This window comes from Heptranchias perlo, chromosome 6 (assembly GCF_035084215.1).
Source record: "Heptranchias perlo isolate sHepPer1 chromosome 6, sHepPer1.hap1, whole genome shotgun sequence".
Classification (NCBI taxonomy): Eukaryota; Metazoa; Chordata; class Chondrichthyes; order Hexanchiformes; family Hexanchidae; genus Heptranchias; species Heptranchias perlo.
This window is the reverse complement of record NC_090330.1, coordinates 111994742-112012434: the sequence shown is the minus strand read 5'-3', so window position 1 is coordinate 112012434 and position 17693 is coordinate 111994742. Positions and strand designations below refer to the sequence as shown.

General features: G+C 43.4%; 1 protein-coding gene across 4 annotated transcripts in view; it reads left to right on the top strand.

The window, feature by feature from the left end:
* Positions 1 to 17693, top strand: part of tubgcp3 (tubulin gamma complex component 3) — an 88970-nt gene that overhangs the window by 42780 nt on the left and 28497 nt on the right. For all 4 annotated transcript variants that reach the window (XM_067986662.1, XM_067986663.1, XM_067986664.1 and 1 more), the window contains exons 10-15: positions 2633 to 2765; positions 4387 to 4553; positions 6660 to 6770; positions 9347 to 9455; positions 12895 to 13084; positions 15953 to 16088. In XM_067986662.1, coding sequence (XP_067842763.1) covers positions 2633 to 2765; positions 4387 to 4553; positions 6660 to 6770; positions 9347 to 9455; positions 12895 to 13084; positions 15953 to 16088 — 846 coding nt within the window. The remainder of the gene's footprint in view (positions 1 to 2632; positions 2766 to 4386; positions 4554 to 6659; positions 6771 to 9346; positions 9456 to 12894; positions 13085 to 15952; positions 16089 to 17693) is intronic.

Below are 17693 nucleotides of genomic sequence, written 5' to 3'. Positions count from 1 at the left end.
GCTTTTCAGTGGCCTTTCATGGTAACTTATTCCACACTCTGTTTGTTGTAAGTGATTTCCCCTCTTACTCCGAACTTCCTCATTTTTAACCAGCGTTCTGATGTAGGGCTGGAATACAAAAGGGAGGAAGTGATATTTCAATTGTACAGAGCTCTGGTCATACCCGATCTGGAGATACTGGGTTCAGTTTTGGGCACCGCATCTCAGGAAGGATATATTGGCCTTAGGGAGGGTGCAGCGCAGATTCACTAGAATGATACCAGCGCTTAAAGCGTTAAATTCTGAAGACCAATTGCATAAACTTGGCTTGCATTTGCTTGGGTTTAGAAGATTGAGGAGTGATCTAATCGAGTTGTCTAAAATGACAAAGGGATTTGATAGGGACGATAGAGAGAAACTATTTCCTCTGATGGGAGAATCCAGTACAAGGGGGCATAATCTTAAAATTAGAGCCAGGCTGTTCAGGGGTGAAATCAGGAAGACACAGAGATTTTTGTTGGGTAAAAGTATCAATGTATTTAATCCCTTATGGATCTTGAACAGTATTTCCACCGAGCATTCCCTTCAGAGTAAACAATCCTGGGATTGTCTCCCATTCCTCACAGCTCAGATTCCTTAAGCTCAATATCACTTTGTTTCCCTTTTCTGCACTGCCTCCTGTGCCTGGATATCCTTGCTGTAGTACAGATCCCAGAATTGTACCCAGCACTCCAGTTGTAGCTGTACCTGTGCCCAGAATTGTACCCAGTACTCCGGGTGTAGCCATACCTGTGCTTTCAATTGTACCCAGTACTCTGGGTGTAGCCATACCTGTGCCCACAATTGTACCCAGTACTCCAGGTGTAGCCATACCTGTGCCCACAATTGTACCCAGTACTCTGGGTGTAGCCATACCTGTGCCCACAATTGTACCCAGTACTCCAGGTGTAGCCATACCTGTGCCCACAATTGTACCCAGTACTCCAGGTGTAGCCATACCTGTGCCCACAATTGTACCCAGTACTCCAGGTGTAGCCATACCTGTGCCCACAATTGTACCCAGTACTCCAGGTGTAGCCATACCTGTGCCCACAATTGTACCCAGTACTCCAGGTGTAGCCATACCTGTGCCCACAATTGTACCCAGTACTCCAGGTGTAGCCATACCTGTGCTTTCAATTGTACCCAGTACTCTGGGTGTAGCCATACCTGTGCCCACAATTGTACCCAGTACTCTGGGTGTAGCCATACCTGTGCCCACAATTGTACCCAGTACTCCAGTTGTGGCTGCACCAGTGCCCACAATTGTCCCTATACTCCAGGTGTGGCCGTACCAGTGCCTGTACAGACTCATTATGACCTCCTGGGATTTGTGCTCTATCCCTCAAACGATACATCCCAGGATGGTGTTAGCTTTCCTTACTGCTGCCACACACTGCCCTGTTGGTGTCAGTGAGCTCTCCGCCAATATCCCAGATCATTCTCCTGTGTTGTGTCCTGGAACCAAGAGCCATTTAGTTTATATCTCACAATTTATTTCCTTTCCCTGGTGTCATTACTTTGTATTTTTCCACAATAAGTGCCATTTGACTGTCATCAGGCACCTTCCCAACCTATCCAGATCCCTTTGTACTTGGTCTACCTATTCATCGCTGTTAAACTTCTCTCTGCAAAAGGTCTTTTGCTACCTGCAGGTCTGGAGGTCAGCATTTAGAAGATAAGGATTTCATTTTGTACGATTGGAAAAAGGGGACAGCTCATAACAGGACAGCTGTTGTAAAAGTGAAGCATCAAATATTTATAAATAGAATGATAATGGATTGAAGATGCAGTAAGCCGCAGATGCATTCTCAAGGTTCTTGGCCATGATAATTGCTTATAAGAAGGTAACGGTCTGTCTGTGGCTGATAACTTGATGTTGAAAGGACCACATTATGATCCCATTAACTTTGTTTCCATGTTAACCAAACCAAAATAGTATATTAACAATTCTGATTGAAGCTATAGATAGAAGTGTTCCTCATTTGGTATCAAGATTAAGGCCTTGAAGTTTGTAATGTGGTCTATCAATACCCCATGTCCTTTGCTGCAAGGCTTAAAGGTTAGAGTGGGGAATAAATACACTAATGTGTTCTGGGTACAGGAATGTGAAAGAGCGATCCAATTAGTCCCATTCCCCTGCTCTTTCCCCAGAGCCCTGTACATTTTTTCCTTTCAAGTATTTGTCCAATTTCCTTTTGAAAGTTACTATTGAATCTGATTCCACCACCCTTTTAGGCAGCGCGTTCCAGATCGTAACAACTCGCTGTGCAAAAACATTTCTTCTCACCTCCCCTTAGATTTTTTTTGCCAATTATCTTCCATCTGTGTCCCCTGGTTACCGACTCTCCTGCCAGTGGAAACAGTTTCTCCCTGTCTACTCTATCAAAACCCTTAATGATTTTGAATGCCTCTATCAAATCTCCCCTTAACCTTCTCTATTCTAAGGAGAACAACCCCAGCTTCTTCATTCTGTCCACATAACCAAAGTCCCTCATCCCTGGTACCATTCTAGTAAATCTTTTCTGCACCCTCTCTAAGGCCTTGACATTTATAATTTGTATACTTGTCATTGAAATTCATTTGTCATTTTCTTTCAAATCAAAATCCACAGATACAAGTAGAAGACGACCAGGGTGTAAACGTGGGACTGGAAAGTAGCCTAACATTACGTCGCCTGCTGATTTGGACCTATGACCCCAAGATTAGACTCAAAACACTTGCAGCACTTGTTGATCATTGCCAAGGTCAGTCAAGATGCTTTTGTACATTGTAAATTAAAGTAAGATGCTCAGCTTTTTTTGCTTTTTAAAAAAAAAGTCAACTGGAGACCAAAAGCAGCAACAGAAGGGATTTACCCCTCACTGGGCCCGATTTTAACACATTCAGACATATTTTATAAGTAACCGAATTGGATGTTGAGAGTCAGTATATTTTCCTTCATTTGCTAATGTTAGTGAAAAAGTAGATTTCTCTGCTTCACGTGAACTTTTTCATTAACTGTGATTGCAGAACAATAGATTTCAGCAAGGCTTTTGATACAATGACACACCATTGATTAGTCCACAGGATAGGAAGGCATGGAATCGGAGGCGAGCTCCTGTGGTGGATTTAAAATTGGCTAAATCACAGAACCCAAAGGGTGGCTGTGAATGGAGCTGAATGGAAATGGCAGCAGTCAGTGGTGGGCCATTGTTGTTTACAGAAATAGATTGGGGCTTGGGACAGAAACAAATCTGTCAAACAATTTGCAAATGACACCACATTTTGCAGGGGTGGGGGGTGCGGGGGGTTTCAAATAAGAGAGAAGGCAAACCAAAAACCAAGGGATCTGGATAGGTTGGGGAGGTGGGCTGAGGAGGGACAAATTTTGTTTAATGCGGACAAAGTATTGAGACCGGAGATGGGGAATAAATGGAGGAGAGCCTAAACTAAATGGTTGTAGGTTACACGACACAGCACAGGAGAGGGATCTGGGGTGTGGGGGAGAGCTCACTGACATCAACAGCACAGTGTGTGGCAGTGGTAAGAAAAGCTAACACCATCCTGGGATGTATAGTTAGAGGGAAAGAGCACAAATCCCAGGAGGGGATAATGAGTCTGTACAGGCACTGGTACGGCCATGCCTGGAGTATGGGTACAATTCTAGGCACTGGTACGGTCACTCCTGGAGTACTGGGTACAATTCTGGGCACCGTACTACAGCAAAGATATCCAGGGACAGGAGGCAGTGCAGAAAAAGGCAACAAACTGATACCGAGCTTAAAGAATCTGAGCATTGAGGAGTGGGTGAAGATCCCAGCATTGTTTACTGTAGAGAAGTGAAGGCTCGGGGGGAGAGATTATTGAAGTATTTGGGGTAGTTTAAGGGAAGTGATAAATTGAACCTGATGATATGATCCAGATTGGTACAAACTCTAGAACCAGTGACCTGGGCTCGGGCTGAGAAGAGGGGATGGGGGGACAGACGGTTTAGATTGAACTACTTGACACTGATGGGTGGGGTTAATGTGTGGAATGGACAGTCTGGGGAGGGGGGGTGGTCAGAGAGGGTGGAAAATGTCCGGGAGAATTGAAGCGATCTTTAAAGGACTATGCGATTGTCAGGGATTAGTTTTTGTGGCCATTCAGGTGGGCTGCAATCTTTTCCGAATTTGTACTTTCCAGAATTCTGATATAACCATCCTTTCAGAATGTGGGATAAATGAGACCAGATTTATTTATGTGTAAAAGTTTTTTTTTCTGTGTTTAGAGAACCCTTTACACTTGAAGGAATTCAAAATAAATATTTGCTGTTTTTTTTAAAGTTCTGAAAGAGTGCAGTAATTTCGGTTTCTTAAGTTAATCTTTGCGTTCTGATCTGTTCAGGGAGGAAAGGTGGAGAATTAGCTTCGGCTGTCCATGCTTATACTAAAACAGGAGACCCATACATGAGATCACTTGTGCAGCACATTCTTAGCCTTGTATCGCACCCCATCCTTAACTTCCTCTACCGGTGGATTTATGATGGAGAGCTGGAGGACACGTACCATGAGGTAATTTCTAATTTATTCGTGGGTCTCCCATGGTGTCACCGAAGGTGAGTGGGAGGATGTGGTTTATAACCTGCACAAGTCATCCCAACAGCAATTGCCCCCTGCCCCATATGAGCCAGAAATCTTCCCCACACATTGTTTCTCCTCTTTCATCTACCTGTTCCAGCTCAGTTGGATGTGTCTCCTCCTTCCTCCTCTCTTCCCATCTCAACACTCAATCATTCTCTGCTCTGTACAACAGGATGTTCTTGCTGTTGGTCATGGGAAAGATCAGGTCATTGTAATGTCCTGGAAGTAGAGGAACAAAACTCTTGCAGGTGATGGGAATTGAAGGGTTGGAGATATCGACACACAAATTTTATACAGTTACCTTTTTTGGGGGGAGTGGGGGGGGTGGTGGTGGAGGGAGTGTAAGATTGGACACCAGGAGGAAAGCAAATAACTGAGATTAACACAGAGCAACTTAAATATTAAATAATGAGCAGGAGGAAAATCAATCGACGACTCAACTGTCAACAACACAGATGAGAATCATAGCAGACACACACAATTCTATTATCAAGATTTCGGTAAATTCTATTACTGTATTGATTAAACGAACAAGAGGATGTTTTAGAAGGTTCGCTGACTAAAGAATATTCTCATAGTAATTAGGAACTGCCACTTACACTACATTATCCTGTCTTTGGTTTAGTTTAACACTTATTGAAATTAGAACAAAAATCATAGCATTGTTACTGTATACATTTCCAAAATTACTATTTACTCCCATTGTTACTTTATACATTTCAACAAGTCACTGCCCCAATATTCGAGTAATTTGTTTAAATGCACACAAGATGGACATAAAATATTTTTTAAAATTTTATTTTAAGCTATGATTTTTTAGTTGAAAGATAATTTCACATTCTTTAAATCCTTTAAACAAAAGTCATTCTGCAACTGAAGCAGAATTCTGGCATTGCTAATAACTGTGTATTGTTGCATATTTATGTTCAGCAGTTGTTGTGTTGCAATAGCAAACTGCATCTACAGCTAGTCCTGCTTACATAAATCACGGCTTCTCAATCTGCTGCCATAAATCAGGGCTTCTCAATCAATGCCCCGGAACCCATGCATATTGTTCCATGTACATGCAAACGTTACATACAGGCTGCTGCAACAGAAACCTGTGCTGTGTCATAGGCCTAAAGCTCAGACCTGTTAATTATATCGTAGTCCTATGTGAATGAAGGAAAGAGGCCGGGCAATATCAGCGGTACATAAAATCGCAAGTGAAACCGAGGTAAGCACAGATGAAGGTGGCCAGTGGCCCATCTAACCCGTGGGTTCCTCCTGCCCCATCTCCCCATCACAGCGTCTAAGGAGAGCTGTAACTGTGCTCTTCCTGACCTTGGAAATTATTTGTTTTCCTGGTTGTCTCATATTTGGCCTTTGGCCACCATGACCATTACATTATTGTTGATTTGGTTGTGTTCTGTTTCTGTGCTATTTGGAATCCATTAAATTAAAATCGAATGATCTCAAATGATTTTTTTTAAGTCAATACTATTTGAATTGGAACAGTAACGTTTACAGTGAACTGTAATGTTTAATAATTTTGCAAATCACAGCGTGCAACAATAATTAACAAATAAAAGAACACAATTCTAAAACCGTGCAGTCGGAAGTCTGTATCCCCTCCGCGGCCGCCAATCTGAGGTCTTGCTTGACAATTGTAAGCTAGTTAAGTGGCTTTTATCAGCCCTTCCTGTTGATGAGACGATACCGAGATCCACCCTTATCCTATCCATAAAGTTAGAATAAAATGAGATGATGCCTTTGGAATGACTGTATCTGAACTACATTTATTTTCTTTCTCTTTCCCTTTCCCTGGGGCTTTATTTTGAATCTTTGTAAGTTGCTGACCTGTGTAATTTCCCACAAATTAAAAAGATATAACCAAAAGTTTAAACAGAGCAAGTATCGAGTACAGTTGAGCAATTAGAGCCTTAGTAAACACGGACAGCTTGTGAAAGTGCTTAAGCATCAGAGGTTAAAGGAATATTGCACTTGTATACTTGTATTTAGAAGTATGTCGTGCATTTTCTCACTTCTTCCCTGAAGTTTTTTGTAGCTTCCGATCCAACAGTGAAGACCGACAGACTATGGCATGACAAATATACCCTGAGAAAGTCGATGATTCCGTCCTTCATCACAATGGATAAAGCCAGAAAGGTGATTACCTGGACTGTTCTAAAATTTGAGGCCAGAGATTTTATTGCTACTTGAGCATGTTCACGTTTCTGCCATTTCTGTATCCTGGCAGGACAATTACACAAACGGGAAATCCTGATAAGGCCCTGGATAGAGCGAGAGTTGTCCTCTCAGCTGGCAAAATTGTCCAGCTCCGTCCCAGACTGTGTGTCTTTTCAGGTGGACACAAAAGATTCTGTGGTATTATTTGAAGAAGACCAGGGCGTTTTCCTGTGTCCTGGCGAATATTTGTCCTTCAGCCAACATCGCTAAAATACTGGTCGTTCATCTCAATTGATGTTTGTGGGAACTTGCTGTGCACAAATTTTTTTTTTTTATTCGTTCATGGGATGTGGGCATCGCTGGCGAGGCCGGCATTTATTGCCCATCCCTAATTGCCCTTGAGAAGGTGGTGGTGAGCCGCCTTCTTGAACCGCTGCAGTCCATGTGGTGAAGGTTCTCCCACAGTGCTGTTAGGAAGGGAGTTCCAGGATTTTGACCCAGTGACGATGAAGGAACGGCGATATATTTCCAAGTCAGGATGGTGTGTGACTTGGAGGGGAACGTGCTCCCAAGTGCCTGTTGTTGTTCCCATGTGCAAATTGCATGCAAAACAGCAGTGACTGCACTTCAAAAGTAATCTGTTGGCTGTGCAACATTTTGCAACGTCCAGAGGATCAAGGGTGCTTTATAAATGCAAGTCCTTGTCTTCCCTCCCCTCCCCGTCCCTTTTGAATCCTTCTCTAAATAATTAAATTAAAGTGCCCTGACCACATTGTAAACCACTGCACGACATTGAACCTCTATGTAGTAGTCTGACCCACACGACCTCCCAGAGTTGTTTATTGTACAGTGTCAACTTCAGCCACGTGCCAGCCCTGAATGTGATTCCTCAAATGACCTTCACTGAAGTGATGCTGAAGTGTCAGTTTGACTCGAGTGCTAGCATTTTGAGTTGTGAATCAGTTTGTGCCCCGCTCCAGGTGCATCCAGGCTGACAGTACTGAGGGAGTGTTGCATTGTTGGATGTGCCATCTTTAGGGTGAGCAGGTTAAACCTGTTCTGGTGGGTTCAGTGTCCTGGTCAACATTTCTCCCTCAACCAATGCCACCAAAAATAGACGAATTGGTCATTTATCTTATGTACTGTTGGAGGGGCTCTGGTGTACACAGATTGGTTGATGACCAGTGATTGCAAGTTCTTTTATAAAGTAAGATGCGATTGAGTGTAGTAAATGCTTTGCTTCCATGGCCTGCTTAATGTCATCTGTTCTCAGACACATTGTTCCCTGTGTGCACGGCATCTGATAGAATCTGAACCCAACAAAACTAAAGAGGCGGCTTGAAGACTCTTGGGAGCCAATTTCATTAAAGGGCCCTGCAGGCAGACGTTTAATTGAATTAGATGTAAAATTTTGTTTCTAATCTTGTGTACAAACAAGGGTTTCAATCAATATGTAAGCATAATGATGCATTACTTATTGGTGGCTTAAGGAGATCTATGCATTCAATGTCAGTAGTGAGTGTCTTTTGCTGAAATATTGACTACAGGGCATTGCAGAGGATTTCGAGGATTATCCGGTTAGTAAAATGTTTTTTTGTAAATGAATAACTGTAATTGCTATTTCTAGGAACATAGGATCAGGAGTAGGCCATTCAGCCCCTCGTGCCTGCTCCGCCATTTGATAAGATCATGGCTGATCTGTGATCTAACTCCATATACCTGCCTTTGGCCCATATCCCTTAATACCTTTGGTTGCCAAAAAGCTATCTATCTCAGATTTAAATTTAGCAATTGAGCTAGTATCAATTGCCGTTTGCGGAAGAGAGTTCCAAACTTCTACCACCCTTTGTGTGTAGAAATGCTTTCTAATCTCGCTCCTGAAAGGTCTGGCTCTAATTTTTAGACTGTGCCCCCTACTCCTAGAATCCCCAACCAGCGGAAATAGTTTCTCTCTATCCACCCTATCTGTTCCCCTTCATATCTTATAAACTTCGATCAGATCACCCCTTAACCTTCGAAACTCCAGAGAATACAACCTCATTTTGTGTAATCTCTCCTCGTAACTTAACCCTTGAAGTCCGGGTATCATTCTAGTAAACCTACGCTGCACTCCCTCCAAGGCCAATATGTCCTTCCGAAGGTGCGGTGCCCAGAACTGCTCACAGTACTCCAGGTGTGGTCTAACCAGGGTTTTGTATAGCTGCAGCATAACTTATGGGAAACTATTTAATGTGCTAACTGACATCGCATTTCTATTAATAATTCTGGAATGTTTTTAAAAGCAATTGGTGTCTTTGTTAATTGTATGATTTATATCAATTAGTGTTAATTGTATTTAGGTGGTGGGTATCAATTGGGGACTCTTGTATCCTTTTTATAGGAGAGCTTATCCAGGGTGTGGTGTGTGTGTGTAAGGGGAATCTCTGTGAATAAAGACTTGGAAGCAATCAAAGACCAGGTTCCAGTATTCTATCCTTCACCACATGGTTATCCAATGTTAACATTTGTTCTTTTTATATATTAAAATATTTGCTATTTTTTTCTTTCTGCCTCAGGTGCTTTTGGTTGGGAAATCTATCAATTTCTTGCATCAAGTGTGTCACGACCGAACTCCGACTGTGAAGACGATGGCCGTGGCAAAGTCAGCCGTTTCACCGAAAGATGGTGCGGACTGTTGTACTTCACCTGAATCTGGATTGTTTTAAAACTACTTTGCCGCATCTTATGCTGCATTACAGTGCATTTGAAAGTGATAACATAGAAATTCACATTTTTCCTCATTTGTTTACCCTCCTTATACAATTAATGGGAGGGAGCAGGAGAATGATATTGGACAAGTGGCTTATGTGGAGAAAAATACCAGTGTAGACTCGATGGGCTGAATGGCCTGTTTTTGTGCTGGAACATTGAGATTCAATAGCCTGTTTCTGAGCTAGAACATTGACATGTTAAGTGATGTGCAAACTAATACAAATATTCTCATCATTGAACCATCAATAAATGACGCAAATATATCCCTTTTACATGGGTTCAAAACTAAGTCAGTTGGTTAGCGTGTAAAGTGGATCGTCCATTTACTGTGTCAACAGTAGGCAAAACAGTAATTGAATAATGGGAGGCCTTCAAGGAGGAGATGGCTCAGGTACAAAGTAGACACATCCCTACGAGGGGGAAAGGAAGGGCATCCAAAGCTAGAGCTCCCTGGTTGAGTGACTCACCTCCTGACTCCCCAAAGCCTTTCCACCATCTACAAGGCACAAGTCAGGAGTGTGATGGAATACTCCCCACTTGCCTGGATGAGTGCAGCTCCAACAACACTCAAGAAGCTTGACACCATCCAGGACAAAGCAGCCCGCTTGATTGGCACCCCATCCACCACCCTGAACATTCACTCCCTTCACCACCGGCGCACCGTGGCTGCAGTGTGCACTATCCACAGGATGCACTGCAGCAACTCGCCAAGGCTTCTTCGACAGCACCTCCCAAACCCTCGACCTCTACCACCTAGAAGGACAAGAGCAGCAGGCACATGGGGACAACACCACCTGCACGTTCCCCTCCAAGTCACACACCATCCCGACTTGGAAATATATCGCCGTTCCTTCATTGTCGCTGGGTCAAAATCCTGGAACTCCCTTCCTAACAGCACTGTGGGAGAACCGTCACCACACGGACTGCAGCGGTTCAAGAAGGCGGCTCACCACCACCTTCTCAAGGGCAATTAGGGATGGGCAATAAATGCTGGCCTCGCCAGTGACGCCCACGTCCCGTGAACGAATTTTAAAAAAAGATATAGAGATCAAAATGAAACCGAAAGAGGAGGCTTATGACAAATGTAAAGTTCATAATAGTTGAGAACCAAGCTGAATACAGAAATTACAGAGGAGATCTAAAAAAGGAAATGAGGTGCGAAGGAGAGTATGAGAATAGATTAGTGGCTAACAAAAGGGAACCTAAAAGTCTTTAATAAATATAAAAATATTAGAAGGGTAGTCAAAGGAAGGGTGGGACCGATTGGGGACAAAAAAGATCATCGAGGCAGAGGGCATAGCTGAGGTACTAAATGAATACTTCGCATCGGTCTTCACTAGAGAAGAGGATGCTGCCATTGTAGCAGTAAAGGAGGAGGCAGTATCTATATTGGATGGGATAGAAACAGATAAAGAGGAGGTACTTAAAAGATTGGCAGTACTCAAAGTAGAAAAGTCACCCAGTCCAGATGGGATGCATCCTAGGTTGCTGAGGAAAGTACGGGTGGAAATTGCGGAGGCCCTGACCACAATCTCCCAATCCCCCTTAGATATGGGGGCGGTGCCAGAGGACTGGAGTATTGCAAATGTTACATCCCTATTCAAAAAGGGGGGGGAAGAGTGATAAACCCGGCAATTAAAGGTCAGTCAACCTAACGTCGGTGGTGGGGAAACTTTTAGAGACAGTTATCTGGGATAAAATTAATTGGCATTTGAAAAGGTATGGGCTAATAAATGAAAGTCAGCACAGATTTGGTAAAGGAAAATCGTGTTTCACTAACTTGATTGAGTTCTTTGATGAAGTAACAGAGATGGTTGATGAGGATAGTGCGGTAGATGTTGTGTAAATGGACTTTCAAAAGGCATTTGATAAAGTATCACATAATAGACTTGTTAGCAAAATTGAAGCCCAGTGGGATTAAAGAGACAGTGGCAGCGTGGATACAGAATTTGCTAAGGGATGGAAAGCAGAGAGTAGTGGTGACGGGTTGTTTTTCAGACTGCGGGGAAGTATACAGTGGTGTTCCCCAGGGGTCAGTATTAGGACCACTGCTCTTTTTGATATATATTAATGAACTGGACTTGGATATACAGGGTATCATTTCAAAGTTTGCAGATGACACGAAACTCGGAAATGTAGTAAGCAATGTGGAGGACGTAGACAGACTGGTGAAGTGGGCAAACACATGGCAGATGAAATTTAATGCAGAGAAGTGTAAAGTGATACATTTTGGTAGGAAGAATGAGAGGCAATATAAAATAAATGGTACCATTTTAAAGGGCGTGCAGGAACAAAGAGACTTGGGAATGTGTGTACACAAATCTTTGAAGATTGAGAAGGCTGTTTTTAAAAAAAAAAATGGGATCCTGGGCTTTATTAATAGAGGCATAGATTACAAAACCAAGGAAGCTATGCTAAACCTTTGTAAAACACTGGTTACGCTTCAGTTGGAGTATTGTGTTCAATTCTGGGCATCGTACTTTGAAGGATGTGAAGGCTTTAGAGAGGGTACTGAAGTGATATACTGGAATGGTACCAGGGATGAAGGACTTCATGAACCGTTTTGATAGAGTAAATAAGGAGAAATTATTTCCAGTGGCAGAAGGGTCGGTAACCAGAGGGGACAGATTTAAGATGATCGGCAATTTCCCTTTTTAACTCACTGAAATTTGCCGCCCTCCAGTTAAGCATTTTCACATTTGATTGTTCCTTGTGCTTTTCCATAACTCTTCTAAACCTAATGATATGATCACTGTTCCCCAAATGCTTCCCCACTGAAACATGCTCCACCTGCTGTACTTCATTCCCCAGAACTAGATCTAGTTCCTCTCTTGTTCCTTAATTCTAACTAAATAGATTCTGTCTTTGACCCCTCAACCACATCATCCCTTTCCAGTGGTATAATAGTTTCTTTGATCAATACTGCCACCCCCATCCTTTCTTTCCTTCCTTCCTTCCCCATCTTTCCTGAATACCTTGTAGCCAGGAATATTAAGTACCCAATTTCAAAAGGGAATTGGATAAATACTTGAAGGGAAAACATTTACAGGGCTATGGGGAAAGAGCGGGGGAATGGGATTAATTGGATAGCTCTTTCAAAGAGCTGGCACAAACGCGATGGTCCGAATGGCCTCATGCTGTGCTGTACCATACAACGATACTAACGGTCCCTTATATAGCGTTTCAACCCAAGATTTATTTTGGCTTGAAGGCTTCTTCTGGCTGGAATAATTGTGAATTATAGTGTACAACTGGCTGAAGAACCATTTGATTGCAGTACATTATGACACAAATTTTCAGGCACACCTACGCTGCTGTGTTTGATTTTATTTTTGTTTTAATTTCATTCTAGCTGCTGAGCTGTTCACTGACTTGGAAGGTGCTTTTCAAGAAAAAATTGATGCAGCTTATCACGAGACTAGCAAATACCTGCTGGATGTTCTCAACCAGAATTACCATTTGCTGGAGCACATTAAGGCTGTGCGGCGCTACTTGCTTTTAGGTCAAGGAGACTTTGTTCGTCACCTCATGGACCTGCTGAAGTGAGTACCAGGTTCTTTGTCGAGTTACCAAAATGTATTTATATACTTTTGGACTTGAGAGAATTGTAACTGAAATTCAGACAGGACAGAGGGCAGTAACTGCAGGTCCTCTGCATCTCTTTCGATTCACTAAATGTGGTAATTATATCGGCTTTCCAACGGCTTAAAGTCGGAGATGGGGGAAAAAGCTGTTCCACCCATGATACTTGCCCTCTCCAACAAGCCATAGTTTGCATGGTTGTGGACTGATTCCCAATGTTTTTTAAGCAAGACATTGGGGTGGGGGCTGAACAACAAGGTGAAATTTCTCCAAGGAAAAAAACTCAAATGTCTCCTGACATTGAGCAAAATACCTGGGTTATTAGTGTAATATTGGTCACACTGTTCGGTCCTGGTGGGGTGAGTTCAAATGATGAATTCACAGTGTGACTGGAGCTGTTGATGTTCTGTAGAATTTGATACTTGTCTGCACTTTGCCTCTTTAACCTTGAATCCAACTTTTTTAAGGGAATTAAATGAAATAATACAACATTTTTTTAGGAACATGAGCACATTTATGAAACAAGCCTATCCCTTTTTCATCAATTGCACCTACCCACCATTTCACCATCTCCCTCAATCCTTTCTCTCTTCAGTCACACACCCAGTCATCTGTTGAACCCATTTATACTGTTGACTTCAAAGGATTTTACGGTAACTGTTCCAAACTCATGTTACTCTCTAGATGAACAAATTCCACCTCACTTCCTTACTACTTTTTCCTTCATTTTTAACTTGTGTCCCCAGTATTTAAATCCTCCAGCATAGTGAGACATTTGATTAATCAGTTTTGTTAGTTCCCTTCATAATCTTGTAAACTTCAATTAGGTTACCCCAAAGTCTCCTCTTGTCGACAGAAAGTAAGACTAACTTATTTAACCTTTTCTCATCACTAAATTTCATCGCACTTTGTAACTCACGCAGATTTCCATGGCACACTTGCACTTGATTGGTAGAAGGGAGTGATGAAGAGCCCAGCTAAAGAGGAGGGAGAGATCAATCCTGTCAGAATTTAATGGACAGAGATGAGCAAGTGTGTCAGAGCGACAGAGAGGGGAAATGGGAAATCTCTCTTGTAGAGTAAGTTTGGATTATTTTAAATACAGAATGCTCTGATTATGATGGTTCCGGATTTCCCCTAAATGTGCATTGGATTACTTTAGGCATATATGAGCTGGGTTTCAAAATGAACGCAAACAGTACTTACACTGGTGCTGGGTAGAAAAATAAGTTAACTCATTGTCCCTTCATGCTGGGGCCTGGCTGATATATCTATCCTAGATTAATAACAACTTGCAGTACATTGCCCCATTAAAGTAGAACAACTCCCAAGGTGCTTTACAGAAGTGTAATCAGAAATAAATGGATGCTGAGCCAAATAAGGAGATATTAGGAGTGGTGAGCAAAAGTTTGGTCAGAGCTGGGTTTTGAGGCGGGTCTTCGAGGAGGAGGGGTCCGTTGAGAGGTGGAGGAGTTTAAGCAGGGAATTCAATAGCGTGAGTTCTAGATGGCTGAAGGCACAACTGCCAATGGTGGCACAAGTGAGGAGGGTTGCATAAAAGGTCAGAGTTGGAAGAATGAAACAGTCACTTCGGAAAAGTAAGTGGTGTTCTGCGATTGGGACTAATGTACGTTGTTGGACCAGAGTAAAAGGGCCATTATGTTTGATCTTGCTTTGCTTTGCTGATCTAGTCTTGCTGATTTATCCTTGCTGTACCTGTATAGAGAGTGCTCAGTGCTGACACCGAGGGCCAAAACTGCAGACATATTCCACACCTTGCCTTCACCCTCCATGGTGAAGGACACAAACTACTTTTAAAAATTACGCTCTCAACAACAGCTGGCATTCATAGTGCCTTTAATGTAGAAAAATATCCAAAGGCACTTCCCAGAGGCATGGTGAAAAAAATACAGTAAACCAAAGGAGGAGATATTAGGAGGGCTGGCCAAAAGCTGGGTGAGGGAGGTGGGTAGGCAGAGGGGTTTATGGACGGAATTCTAGAGTGAGGGACCTCTGCAGCTGAAGGCACGGCCATTAATGGGGCAGAGAGATGCTTGGGGCCGGAATGAGAGAACAGAGTTTATGGGAGGGATTGTAGCGCTGGAGGAGGTTACAGAGATAGGTCATGGTTGGATGTAAGCACAAGGATGAGAATTTTAAATTTGAGACTTGGTGGATCGGGAGCCAATGTAGGTCAGTGTGGACAGGGGTGATGGGCAAATGAGACTTGGTATGTGATGAGATATGGGCAGAAGGGTTTTGGGTGAGCTGAAATTTGTGGAGCGAGGATGATGGCACGAGCATGGGAGTCAAGTCTGGAGGTAAAGAAGGCTGGGTGCGCGAAAGATGGTTTCAGCGACAGATGGGCTGAGGTAGGACAGAAATTGATGGAAGTAGGCAGTCTTTGTGATGGAGGCGAAATGGGGTTGGAAACTCAGCTCGAGGCCACACAGACCTCCAAGATCGTGATCAGTTTGATTCAGCCTTAGACTGGGATTGGGGAAGTTGAGAGTGTCAGTGGCAATGGACCTGAGCCTGTGGTGGGGACTGAAGATGATGGCTTCAGTCTTCCCAATATTTAGCTGGAGAAAATGGAGACTCATCCAGGACTGACTGTCAGGTAACAGAACTAATCTGAGTCACGTGTATATGGCAAGACGTGACCTAATCTGAGTCATGCATGTGGCATGTTCGCAGTCACTAAGTTTTCTCATCCTTTCTGTGAAGTTAATCAGAGGAGCCACAGGAATAATTGGAGGTTTTATGAATTAAAATGATATGGTGAGATTTTTAATGTTTGTTGATATTCTACAACTGTTCTGTTATAGGCCGGAGCTGGCGAGATCAGCCTCGACATTGTATCAGCATAATTTGACTGGAATCCTTGAGACAGCTGTCAGAGCTACTAATGCACAGTTTGATAGTCCGGAGATCCTCAAACGTCTGGACGTTAGACTCCTGGAGGTAATTAATAACATGGTGTACGTAAAGGAGCCGTGTATAGGACAGGTAATGTAAGCTCCCCTTTCACCGTGGCACCAGTGTTCCAGACTGATGGGAGGAAGACGTTACTGTAACGGTCTTGCATGAAATGAGTTTGCAAAGCCTCTGTTGCTTGTGGGCATGAATCATATTTTGGATGATCTTGTATACCTTTTGAAGAAAGGTCATATAGACTCTGGCCAACAAGTGTCGTGTGCTGATTTTCAGTATTGCGGGTATTTTAGTTTATATGGACTGGAAGCATCTTCATTGATGCTTTTTTGGGTTCAATTCATTGGGTACTTTTGATAAGTCACAATGGGAGCTGCAGCAATGAAGATCCTAATTAGCTGTAAATACAACAGCCGCTGTGCACGCAGTGCCTGTCACTGGTATCGGTGTCACTTTCCACACTCTGTACACGGTGCCTGTCACTGGTATCGGTGTCACTTTCCACACTCTGTACACAGTGCCTGTCACTGGTATCGCTGTCACTTTCCACACTCTGTACACGGTGCCTGTCACTGGTATCGCTGTCACTTTCCACACTCTGTACACGGTGCCTGTCACTGGTATCGCTGTCACTTTCCACACTCTGTACACAGTGCCTGTCACTAGTGTCAGTGTCACTTTCCACACTCTGTACACGGTGTCTGTCACTGGTATCTGTGTCACTTTCCGCACTGTGCACACGGTGCCTGTCACTGGTATCGGTGTCACTTTCCACACTCTGTACACAGTGCCTGTCACTAGTGTCAGTGTCACTTTCCACACTCTGTACACGGTGCCTGTCACTGGTATCTGTGTCACTTTCCGCACTGTGCACACGGTGCCTGTCACTGGTATCGCTGTCACTTTCCACACTCTGTACACAGTGCCTGTCACTAGTGTCAGTGTCACTTTCCACACTCTGTACACGGTGTCTGTCACTGGTATCTGTGTCACTTTCCGCACTGTGCACACGGTGCCTGTCACTGGTATCGGTGTCACTTTCCACACTCTGTACACAGTGCCTGTCACTAGTGTCAGTGTCACTTTCCACACTCTGTACACGGTGCCTGTCACTGGTATCTGTGTCACTTTCCGCACTGTGCACACGGTGCCTGTCACTGGTATCGGTGTCACTTTCCACACTCTGTACACAGTGCCTGTCACTAGTGTCAGTGTCACTTTCCACACTCTGTACACGGTGTCTGTCACTGGTATCCGTGTCACTTACCACACTCTGTACACGGTGCCTGTCACTGGTGTCAGTGTCACTTTGCACACGGTGCCTGTCACTGGTGTCAGTGTCACTTTCCACACATAAGAACATAAGAAATAGGAGCAGGAGTAGGCCATATGGCTCCTTAAGCCTGACTAATCTTCGACCTCAACGTCACCTTCCCACCCGATCCCCATATCACTTGATTCCCCTAGAGTCCAAAAATCTATCGATTTCAGCCTTGAATATACTTAACGACTGAACATCCACAGTACTTTGGGATAGAGAATTCCAAAGATTAACAACTGAGTGAAGAAATTCCTCCTCATCTCAGTCCTAAATGGCCGACCCCTTATCCTGAGACTATGCCCCCCTAGTTCTTG